Source organism: Anguilla rostrata, chromosome 10, assembly GCF_018555375.3.
Source record: "Anguilla rostrata isolate EN2019 chromosome 10, ASM1855537v3, whole genome shotgun sequence".
Classification (NCBI taxonomy): Eukaryota; Metazoa; Chordata; class Actinopteri; order Anguilliformes; family Anguillidae; genus Anguilla; species Anguilla rostrata.
The window spans coordinates 10,270,729-10,282,954 of NC_057942.1; the positions used below are offsets into that span (position 1 = coordinate 10,270,729).

Here is a 12,226-nt window from a genome sequence, read left to right on the forward strand (position 1 = left end):
GACCCAATGGTTAAACCAGATATATAGAATAAAATAACTTTATCTTTCCCAATGGAACTTACATTTTGGCATTGGCATCAGAAATAAATATGCAATGCAGACATTAAAGTGTACAATGCAGTTCATTACACTAACGTTCATATGGCACACTGCAATGTACTGCACTGTATGCTCTGTAATAAGATTATTATGCCTTGCTCAAAGAATATGTTTTGGCTTGAATTACAATGATTTTCCCTGCCATCTTAGTCTCATTCTGGGTCCGGGGATTCTGCCAGGAAGGCAAATAGGGCTTGTGTACAGCAACATGACATGCAATGACAAATGATTACCGAACACAATATATTTGTTTATGTTCTTTCTCTATTAATATTTATGCACGATCTTGTGTTTGATGTGCTGAATCATCTCTTTCAGCACCTCAGATAGGATATTTATATCTGCAAGCTGTGTCACGCCATTTATATTACCAAGGTAACCTTCTTAGCGGACTGCCATTTCAGATGCTACAGTTCAATATTTTCCCCCCGTCTTTGTTGTTGTGGTAAAGTGGTGCAAATGAATGGCAGCAGACAAGTCATAAATCATAGGTATTAGTATTGCGTCTTGGAGGAAATGATAGCACCATGAGAGATGTCACAGCCCACACGGACCTGCTTCATCTTCCACCTCTGAGTCTGAAAAATAGTTGGCCGTGCCTTGAATAAAAGGTATATACACAAACACACACACACACACACACACACACTTACACACGCACACATATACACATACACGTGCACAGACAAACACATGTACGCATGCATGCACGTGTGTTTACGCAAATATGTAAACACGCATCCGCACACACACATAGACACGTACATCCACATACACACACAGTCAAACAAATACAGCTGGTCACCTCCCATGGCTCTGGTTCCTCACACTGTCAACAACGGGGACCTCACCACCGCCCAGTGGTTTTTTACCAACACACACTAAAGACGATATTTGTATAGATTTTGTAAAGAGCGCAGTTTGTGGGAAAGGAGGCAATACAACTACAGTAGGGCTGCGATTTTAGGATTTCACTAGGATGATTGTTGATTTTATCGTGGGCCCTGCTCATGCTCGACACCATTAGATTTGTCAATGCCTACGTCAAAATTCTCTGAATAACCCCCCACAGGACCTTCACGAAGTGCGAGAAGAGCGTCCATATTGTGTGGTGGAATTATTCTTTCTCCCTCATCTCCGCTATCAGTCTCACAGACTCGAGCCCCTTTGTGAAAATGTCTGCATTTTGGTTTTGTTTACCGAGGAGGAGGCCAGGCATCTTTTGTTTGGTTCCAGTGGGGCAGAAGACTACCGAAAGAGCAAGTACGGTAAATGTCACAGCCGGCCAGTGAGCTCCACCGTCAAGGGCCACTTAGCCAGGGGAACCTGACCTCCTGACAGCAGTGCTCGAAGCCTCTCCAATGCCAGGAGTGAGGAGGAGCCAAGGAAGCACTGTCTTCCTCTCGTACGCATCTAGCATTTCTTTAAATTGGTAGGTGTGTAATCATTGCTGAAAAACAGTATAAAAGTCATTTGGCCCTCCTTTCGCAAAACTTTTCTTAAATTATTCTTACTTTTGTTCTTAAAAAATGTTCCTATGAAAAACCAATATGGGATTCATGACGCATGTGCAGACCTTTTGTTTTTGTGCATATCCCAGGTTTATGAGATGATGAATTCTGACTGTGTGCAATCCTGTTCATGTGATTTGCATGAGGAAACAGTCATGAACAAATATAGATATGAAAAATAATAATGGATGTCAAAATGTTTGTGGAAATGTTCTTACGTACACAGTTTACGATCAAATGTGATTGTACGCATGTTTTGTGAATGAGGCCCATTACTTCCCACATATCTCTTTATACAGGGATTCTGTGTTAGTGAGAAAAAGTAGATCTGATGAAGCTATAGTCTTGTGGTACAGCCAAGAAGAATTAAATGGCTCCATTTTACAACCCATCCTTTCATGGCATGTGTGCGCAACATTTATCAGTGTTATTTTCATCCTTGCCTTGCTTTTATTTGACAGGGTTTCAGTGGAGTCCTCTCCCTCTGTCACTATCTCTCTTTTCTGGACTGACTATATTGAAAACTCCATGGGGTATAGGGCTCAGAAAGGGCCCCTGCTTCTCTCTCAGTCTCCCTCTCTCTCTTCCCGACCCCCCCTCCTCCCTTACTGTCTTCCCATTGGGTGGTGTGCAAGCAAGGAGAGAAAAGGACAGAGAGAGAGATGCAGCTGTCAATACACAGGGATTAGCAGGGAGCGGAGCCCCCGTTGATCTCTCTGCTCCATGCCTTGCTGTTCTGTCCTATCAGCAGTCAAGGGGCCTGGCCGTCCTCTCTCCTGTCCCTCCACTCTCATCTGCCCTCCTTTCACTTCCTCTCTTGCTTATTCACTCATTCTCTCAGTACTTAATCACTTATTTTGTGTTTTGTTCCACATATGCTTATTTCTCCACCCTTTATTTAAATTTTTCCTGCACACACACACACACACACACACACACACACACACAAGCATCTGGTACAAATTTCTCCCTCATCTGATTGCTGTTCTTTTTCTTTTGTATTTTTTTCTATTCATCCATTTTCCCCACTGCTTTAGTGTCCGTAGATCTATTCTGTTTCCCATATGAGGAGTCAGAGTAGAGAAACATCCATCTCCACTTTTGACACCCAGGCTCACACATTAATGGCACTTTGCCCATCTCACTGCAGCTGCAATAGCGAGAGTAGATTACGGTCTTTGCATCAAATTTCCCGCAGCATTTACGCGGAGCAGTGCTCATTGTATTTATCCTTTGTCAGAGCACCCTGCCACTTGGAAATTGGCTTAAAGTGCCTTTTAATAAGGTTCTTTTCTGGCTAATGATGTCATATTTCTTTGTTGTAATCCGGCAGTGGGCAGTCTGGAAGACGGTTCTTTTGTGAGCGGCCACAGGTCCTCGGCCCCATGCTATCTCCGTGATTGGGTTTCGCGTTTCCGACCGTCGGGGGCCACTGACTTACAACGCGGCCCCTAACAAGAGACGCTCACCTCCAGGATGCGTGCGTGCCGAGCGTGCCCCCCACCCCCCCGCTAATGCACTTCTGACGGCTTCCCCTCGGCCCCGCGAAATGAAATTCCTCCACAGCTTAGTGAAATTTCACCTGGGCTGAAACAGCTATTACCTCCACAGGCCGCCGATTTTCTTTCTGCCTGCATGGTACCATTTGCGCTTCGGCTGGGGCTTTGTGGAGAAATTGATTCACTCCCTTTGATGTATTAGTATTGTCACAGCTAAATAAATTGCGAATGTATATGAGAGGGCCCCTACCAATGTAATAAAAAAAAACAAGGACCAGTTTTTTTATTTTATAACGTGAGACATTTGACATTGAAGCCATTCGGTGGTGGCGTTCGGTCCCACGTCTGCTTGTAAATGTAGCGTAATAAATGCGTTTAAGCAGTTTTTTTTTTTTGTTTTATTTTTGGAATTGGCAACACCAGGCAGTCCTTGATGTGGTGGGACCCTTTGAACTGACTGGACACTTCTCAGTATTACTGAACTCTGTCAGTAGGGGGGAGAACTTTCTCACGCAGATACGTAGATGCGAGCTCGATGTGGGAGTCGTAGTAGAAGCTTTGTGTAGGCCTACACGCGAGAGAAAATTACAGTCATGGCTTCAGTGCAGGCGGAGTTGTTTGCATATTTATGATTGGAGACAGCTTTGCTCGGAGACAAGCCAGATGACTTTGGATGACTGGTTGTTGAAGTGGAAATCAATCAGCGTAGTGAAGGACGGTGGGCGAAACATTGTTGCAGTTAGTTTATTACAAGGTTTGCGAAGGAGGGCTGGCGCATCGTAGAAATAATTGTCAATCACTTGCGGCGTACATAATGCGTAATTGCATCTTTTAATTATCGCTCCCATTAGCTACTTCTAAGTTTCAGCAGGGCCTCGGAATGGAAGGGGAAAGGCTGTCTTTCGGTTGAGTTTGATGGCTTATTCCGTGGCAGTGCTCGTGCCACCCACCCCCGCCTGAACGAGAGGAGAGTAAATTGTCGCAGGCTGGATGTACGGTGTAGCAGTAAACTTGTGTATAATTGTCGCGGGTGGTTGACCCCAGAGAGAGAACAGCCCGGGTGCTTTTTGCAGGCACTGCTGGAGCTCCAAATGAGATTATTCCTTCTTCACAATTGGTTTTGCTCCTGATTGTGTTTTGTTTCCAGTAGATGGCTTGAACGGTTTCTAGCTTTCATTGAGAATGAGACTATATATATATATATATATATATATATTTTTTTTATATATAAGTGTGTGGGTCTGAATTCCTTCACTGTACATTGGCTGTTCAAGGCTGTTTTAGTGCCTGTTTTTCTTCAGGCTCTGCAGATTGTATTTGATTAATGGATCCTGAGGTAAAAAACACACTTTAGCACACACACGGACAGGAGAACAACAAGGGGAAAAAGTGGCTGCAGTGTTAAGGGGGGAGTGGGGGTGTGCACAGGAGGGAGCGGAAGCACTTATGTGCGCCATCCTGGAGGGAAGACGGCCTCTCTGCTGCCTATTCCCACACGGGTGGACTGCATGCCTCTGCCCCTTCAGATCCAGAATGGGAGATAGCTGCAGTACAAATGCCAGGGCTTAAGAGACCCCCCACCCCTCAACACCCCCCGCCCTCCCCCCTTCCCCAACACCACAGCATGAGCCCCAGCGGTGTCAGAGGAAGACAGAGAAAGCCCTATCGCATCTCTCCGCAAGATTAAATGAAAGTGTCACAGTGAAACATTGGGTCTGATAATAGGACAATAGAGCCAGTTTCAATTATGGCTTTCCCTAGAGAAGACTGCAAGAAATAAATTACCTCGGTCGGGAAATTGTTTATTTTTTCTGTCAGTATATTCCCTGTGACATTTAAATCTTTCTTATTCGAACCTCGGGGTGGGAGCCAGCGGGGGGGGTGCCGGGGGGTACGTGGGCAAAGAGCCGACTTAAAACTCAATAGCTGTAGCCTGGTCTTACAGAGGTGGTCTGTCGCGAGCAGCACTTAAAATATTCCAAATGTTAGGCTGGTGAGTTCAGTATTGCAATTGCGGGTCCTGAAGTGCTCGTACGGCAACTTGTACCAAGGACAGGACTGGGTTTGGCCTTGGCAGCATCTTCAAGCAGAAAGGTATGATTTCGCTCAAGATTTAAAGACTGCACCCGCGATAAAGTTTTTTTTTTTTTTTATTTTTTTTTTACAATGAGTGTGTTCTTGAGGAACGCTGGGTGGATGAATGTTCTTTAAAAGCCAATTTCTCTCTGCCTGTAGTTAATCTCCTCTGCTTGCTCATTTGTACGCTCCACTCAGGAATTGGAAGTGTGGTCAGCCGAGCTCTCCGGATGTAAAACATGCTGAGCCGAGCGGTGAGCGAGGAAAAGCTATACACCGCATGAAATAGGTGTGGGGAATTATACATTTAGATAAGCCTAAATCAACTGAGGATTTTGCCGAAGGATGAAAACTAATTTCAAGGGAATATTTTACCATAATGAGCATGTCTCTGTTACAGGAAGACATTAAAGCCATTAATTATTCATTTAAACCGTGGATTGTTTGGAGCCAAGGTTCATGCATTAAATTAGAATTAGAATGTCTTTAATTAGTCCTCTGACAATTGCAGTACATGTGCGTTTGGTTAATCTTAGCCCTCCAAGCCGAATTGTATTAGATGTTTTTGATCAGCTGAATGTGAATTTTTGAAAGGCATGATAGATATACTAATAACCCAGTTGGTCTCAATATGCTTATGAATGCGCGGGTGGTAGAAACTGCAGTGGGTCCAAGCTGCTGTCCCATATACATGTTAATGTGTGTCTGTCTTTGTCTTGTCAATTGGCCGGATGTTTTGGTGAAGGGGTTAGACACTGTCCCAGAAGTGGCATTGCAGCATTCGAGAAGAACGTCTAATGAGCGCTCCTCCAATTGCTTTCCATGAAGCCCTGCAATTCGGCGCTAGCTGGAAGCAACGTGCAGGAGTGGGTCTCAAGTCCCCGGATTGTTCTGACCTTTATCCCTCTGATCTGTTCAGAGCTCAAAGTCTGTGCTTCTCAGAGGTCATCCTTGTTCCTGTCTACACTTTAACAGAAGCAACAAACAGGATTGTACTGTAGATAATTGTCTATTCAGCTGCTTTCTGCATCAAACAAACGTCTCCTGAGTAATTCAAACAGAATCTCAAAATGAAAAAGAGGGGTGGTTTCACTTAAGAGATAAAACTGCTCACTACATCAACCTGTTATCCTGTTTTAGCTGCATTTTAGGAAGCATTGGACACAGACTGAAGCTACACATGTTTCAAACAATTGTAAACAGCTACCAAGGCTTACAAAAATGTAATCAGATCACATTTTCTTGTGCGGGCTTGTGTGCGTCTCTGTGTGTACCTGCGTGTACAGTGTAAATATGTGTGTATGCTTGTACATTCTACCTGTGTACAAACGCACTGTACTGAATTTGTGTATGTGTGCGAGTGCATCGATGAAAGAGTGTGTGTGTGTGTGTGTGTGTGTGAGAACAAGAGAGAGAGTACATGTGTAAGTATGTGTAATTTGTTGTTCTTGGTATATAGTTAGGTAATTTGGTTTGGCCATGAAAAGATGAATACAGTAAGAGACAAAAGTACAGACAATCAGCTTTTATTTGATGGCATGTACATGAATATATGTTTTACCATTTTGCGGAATGTATATGTTTTACCATTTTACAGAAACAGCTCATTTCACTATCAATCGCATGCTTTTGGAGGACGCCGTACTGAATGTAAAAGGGCATGCTTGTTTGTAGCTGTGGGCACTTGCTTGCCCCCTTCTGCTGTTTGGTGGCAGAGGTGCCCCTTTGGAACTGGGCAGCTGCTGGAAACCTTAGCCATTAATTCACAGCACCGCTCCCACTTTCGCACTGCCAGGGAGGACAGGAGAGAGAGACGCATAGGGTCCGGCAGCCATGTCACGCTGACACCATCTGTGCAGAACCCGCGCGTCAAAGTGAAATGAAATTTCCTTCCTTAATTTCAACGAGGCGCGTGCCCCGATACGTGCGGACCGTGGACCTTGTGTGTGGCGTGCCCGCTCCGGAGCCCCGCTCCGCATTCCTGCCGTATCCGAGCCCGTATCCGAGCCCGTTTCCGCTGCGGTTGGACGTAACGTCCGCGGGCCGGTTTATATATCTCTGCGGTGGACATGAACAACATTACACAGCCTATTAACTTTAATGGCCAGACACCGCAGGCGTGAAGGCCGCTGAAGTTGGACCCGAGCGGCGCCCGCCGAGGCCTGCGGTTGCGCGGCGGCTAACGAGGCGTTGGCTTTATGGGGCACGCGCGGCCCGTGACGACAGAGGGCCCGCCGCGAGCCGCGCAGCCCGCTGCCAAACGCCGTCTCGGGCCGGCGGCGGCGGCGACGGCGCGCTGCGACTGCACGTCAACAAACTGCTGAAGACCGTAAATACAGTAATTACCCCGCTCAGCAATGTGTGCACAACAAAGCCCCGTGTTTGTTTATGCCAGCACCAACGCGGGCCCCTCCGTATTTCCCTGAAGTGGAATACGTAATCTTTTTCGCTCCACTCTCGGTGCTCAGTGCGAAGTGTGTTATTTTCGTGTCCGTCAGCTAATTCAGCACCTGCCCCAACCCTAACGGAGTTAATACCCTCTGACGAGGGGTCTCAGCTTTGACGCTAGCGAATTGTTAGCAGAGTCTGTTGCTCAAATACCTAGTCCTAGCTTCTCAAAAACAATGTGTGTTTATTAACTGGTGGCAAATGTGCAGTAAAACTGCATTTAGATATAGTGCTCCTCATGGCTGGAATGAGTTGCAATGCACATTAAAGATGAAGTCTTTCATTACCATGGGCCTTGTTTAGGAGCATGATCAAGAAACTGGCTACCTTTGAATGTAAAGGTTCCGACTGGATTGAACTGTTTGACTGTTTTATTATGCCTCCGTGACGGCACAGCCGTGGCCGGAGGCATTATGTTTTCGGGTTGTCCGTCCGTCCGTCCGTCCATCCGGTCCGTCCTTCCTTCCGTCCGTCTGTCCGTCCCAATTCTCGTGAACGCAATATCTCAGGAAAGCCTTGAGGGAATTTCTGCCTTGGTTGGCGGAGGCATACAACCGCAAGGCGGTATTTCTAGTTATTTTTATTACTTCTATTATTTTTATTAATAATGATTTTTTGTTTATTTTTATATATTCATTTTATCTCTTGCTACCTTTAGCTCTTGTCTGTTAGACAGTTTTTTTTCTTTTGTAATCAGGCTCTATTGAAAAAGAGACCCAGTGTCTCAATGTGATTGTATAAATAACGGTTCGTGAGTACAGCAATCTGACAGCGCCCACATGCATGACTGTGTCAGTAGACTGTGAAAACAGCAGAGACTATACATAAGTCAGCTATAAAAAAAAATCACAAATGACATTAGTGTTGGCTAATTCATGAACATTCATTTCTTAAATCTATAAACACTGAATTTCACTTTGTTCATCTCTTATATGTGTGTGCATGTGTTCGTATATGTGAAAAAGACTAAATTTATTACATTTTGAGAGGCTGACTGTCTACCCTGGAACTCTGGGAGGCTGTTGATAAATCTCCTGTTACCTTCAGGTTAGAATGTCCTCACTTACTTTGGGTCATGTGGTTATGGAGTTATGGAAGTTCTGAAGTATTTTTCTCAAATACCAGTGTGCACCTTTGATTTTGTCTGTCCTCTTTACCTGAAGTTCCAAAGCAGAATAATGTCAGAATAGCTCACATTTCCAACAAATTTTTACTTCCTGAGGTGTTTGATCTCATTTCCTTTTTAGTCTTTTCTTTTCTCCTTTGTTTTCCTCTCCCCCTCTCTACTCATGTTCTTGCATGTGATTGATGTGACTTACTGTACAGTGTGATATTACTGAGAAGGCACTGAAGGTCCAAGTATATAGAGTAATTATAAATTTAGTTGAACAAACTAACATACCATAGTAATGTAAACACACAGCTGTATTTACACTGCTTGTCCTTAAACATTTTAATTCCAAAAGGAAACAGAAAAAGCTAAAGGGTCAGAGGAGCTATTTATTTAACCTATAAGCCTATAAAGATATGCTGTATAGCAAAACCATACTATTGTGAATATCTAAAATTCCAGGATGAATTGAAATGTGCGTTTAATAATATGTGAATTGTTGGAACCAACATTTTGCAGCAAGATCTTTCCAGTCAAAGACTGAAGAGAACAATGAAGCTAGGAGGCACTGTTGATTGGTTGTTGGAGGGAGCGGGGTGCTTTCCTTCAATGGCTTTGTAATTCTGCAGGGGGTAACTGATGTTACTGAAGGTAACATTAGTTACTGCTGCTGCAGAATTTACTGCATCTGTGGCTTGGATTCAGTTTTCACGGCTAGGGGTTCTCACCTTTTGTCCTTCCTAATGTGTTAGCAGCATCCTACAGCTGAATATAAAGTTTATGGATGCCAACTTCTGAATGCCTGCTTGTAACATCCAACTGTAATCTGGAGTAGAACAAAATACAGGCTTCACATAGATAAGTTCATCAAATTTAATTCATTTGTGACTTTGGCGCAACCTCTGTTTCAGACATGTCTTCTCGGTCTTTGCCAATTGTCCTGATCTTGGTTATGTACAGTATAAGTGAACCTTTCCATCGACCTCTAGTATATGTACAGTCAAGTTGGCATGGGGACGTGACATTTATTTAATACCTGAAAATATTTCAGTGTTTGAGGATGTTTGAGGGTTTTTTTTTCCTTCCCCCTGGGGAGTTGAAGTAGAGTGTCTTTGTAATGTCTCTGTAAAAAGTATTATACAAGTAGATCTAAAATTTTAAACAAATCCTGTGCTTTTATAACAACTATGAGCACTAAATTGGAAGCCAAATTTGAACCATTTCGGGACCTGAAGTAGCACTGTATAGGAAATAAGGACAGGCGGTTTTAGGTGTTTGCACACACAGCAAAAATGCGGGTCCTTTCACAGTGCTGGTCTTCATTCTAATTTTGACATATTCACTCACGTGCTGAAGATATGCAGGGAGTGACAAGGCCCTGTGAAATCCAGCGGGTGCACTCAGACACCGTTCCTGCTTGCAGATTCTTTGTGAGATTTGCAAGAGCACTGTCCCAAATCACATTGTCCCGATTTTAAATAGTTTGGGGTACATGCGCCCCTGTAAATCCGTGTATCATCTGTCGCCACCTTTCATTTGTAAGCTCCCGAGGTCTCTTTGAAACTCTAAACTTAGCTGTCTGAAGTGCTTGGCACGGGTTTATGGAATTCACCAGAAGTCATCTGGACCCCTCTCTAAATATTTAATAGCATCCCTGTTTCGACGAGAAAAATTGGGTTGTTCTGCACTGGGATCTTTCGACTGTTTCTTGTCTGTGTGGGGTGAAAATAAATAACATCAGAAAGGGTGAGAGTGACAGAGAGTGGGGATCAGTAAATCCGGCATCTTGTGTATTATTCATTGTTTCTGTGCTCTGGCTGTGTATCGCATTCATAAATGAGTGCTGCGCTTCGGTTCAGAAATCCTTCCAAGAAAAAGCGTATTTTCTGTTTTGTTTCTGTCCCCAAAAAGTAAAAAAAAAAAAAAAAAAAGGCCGAGTGCCAAAAGTAATTAGCTTCTTCCGCGGTTGCGACCGACGTGCAGCCTGTGCTAGAACCGTGGCCTCGAGTGAACCTCGCGCTGCTCCGCTCCAGTGGAAAAGGGAACAAGGAACGAGAAGTCTTTCCGTGACCCGCCTCTCATCCGCAAGGTGCCTGGCAGTACCAGAGGGTCTTCCGGGCTGCCAGGCGGAGTTCGGCGGTGGAAAACCGCGCCACGCTCCCGCTCTCGGAAGACGGCTCTGACAGATCTCGCGTCTCCTCCGGATCCCGGCTCTCTCCCTGACTGCCGGCTGTATTTAAGCCCCGCGCGCCAGGGAGACGCAGTGTCACGGAGAATTTTATTATCGCCGCTCCACATTTGTCAGGTCTAATTCACTCCCGCCGTATGTCTTCGCATAATACCGCCTGCGTCATTGTAAACAAGGACGAGGAGCGGGGCCGATCCTTGTGAGTGGGAAGTGCTGTATGGCCCTGAGTGTTTCTCTGATTCTGATCTGCAGTGATGCTGGCTCCTTAGCCTAGATGTTTCAGGTCTATGCCCAGGTCAGGTAATTAGCTTAATCTCATGAGGCATTGAAATTTGAAAGAGCTCCTTTGCTTTACTGCTGCATTTTCCCCTCCTTCGGAGGATCCTGGAGTTGACAGCGAGTGATAAGCTTCCATTTCTGTCTATGCTAGTCCCCCCCTGTGTAGCCTGTAATGTGGAAAATAGGCATCAGTAATGGTCCTTGTGTTGGCGTCGGTGGCGCGGCGGTGACTTGAAAGGCACAGTTGGAAATTCTGAATTTCAGAGGGGAAGGGGGTGTTAAAAGAATTTGTGAGAAAAGACACAGTCAGGTTTTTAGCAAGTCATGGTGTGTTTTCCCCTGATTCCCTCCAGCACAAGAAAGAGCCTTTCTGCCAACTGATTTCTCATGTGCAGCCCCCTCTGAGCCTGCAGTGACGGTCGTCCTCTCCTTCCTGTGTGCTCCAGGGCGGAGGGCGGATTTCAGAGGATCCTGCAGGTGGACCTGGAGGTGGACAGCTTCCTGGGTCCCCTGGGCAGCCGGTCCATAAGCTGGCAGGTGGAGTACCCGGGCACCCGCGTCCTCACCGAGGAGGCCGAGACCGAGATCCACCTGGCGCAGAAGGATCTGGGGGGCATAGTCCCGCTGGCGATGGTGAGTCAACGCGACCAACCAATTAATCACAGCCAAACAACGGGTAGGCTGAGCGACCAACCAGATAATGATCCCTGCAGAACAGGAAATTATGCGACCAGCCGAACAAGATCAAATCGCAAAAAGCGGTACACTCTGTTTTCACTCTTTTTAAGTTATTGCACATTCATAACAGTAAAATAACAGCAACTAACATTTTTGGTACAGTTTTATTTAGCTGCATCAAAAACATTTTTCACCTTGTGAATAAGAATTAAATGCGCTTTTTACTGGATTTTCATTTAACTTGGACCCACGTATAAAGGTTCTGAATGAAACTAATTCCCAATTCTGTTTTTGTTTTGAATCTGCTATCGGTGTTAAAGGTCTGAGCTCATTTGGT

At 45.0% G+C, this 12,226-nt stretch overlaps 1 protein-coding gene across 3 annotated transcripts in view; it reads left to right on the forward strand.

The window, feature by feature from the left end:
• si:dkeyp-14d3.1 (transmembrane protein 132C) overlaps window positions 1-12,226 on the forward strand; it is a 167,917-nt gene that overhangs the window by 113,584 nt on the left and 42,107 nt on the right. For all 3 annotated transcript variants that reach the window (XM_064353993.1, XM_064353990.1, XM_064353991.1), the window contains one exon: window positions 11,658-11,844. In XM_064353993.1, coding sequence (XP_064210063.1) covers window positions 11,658-11,844 — 187 coding nt within the window. The remainder of the gene's footprint in view (window positions 1-11,657; window positions 11,845-12,226) is intronic.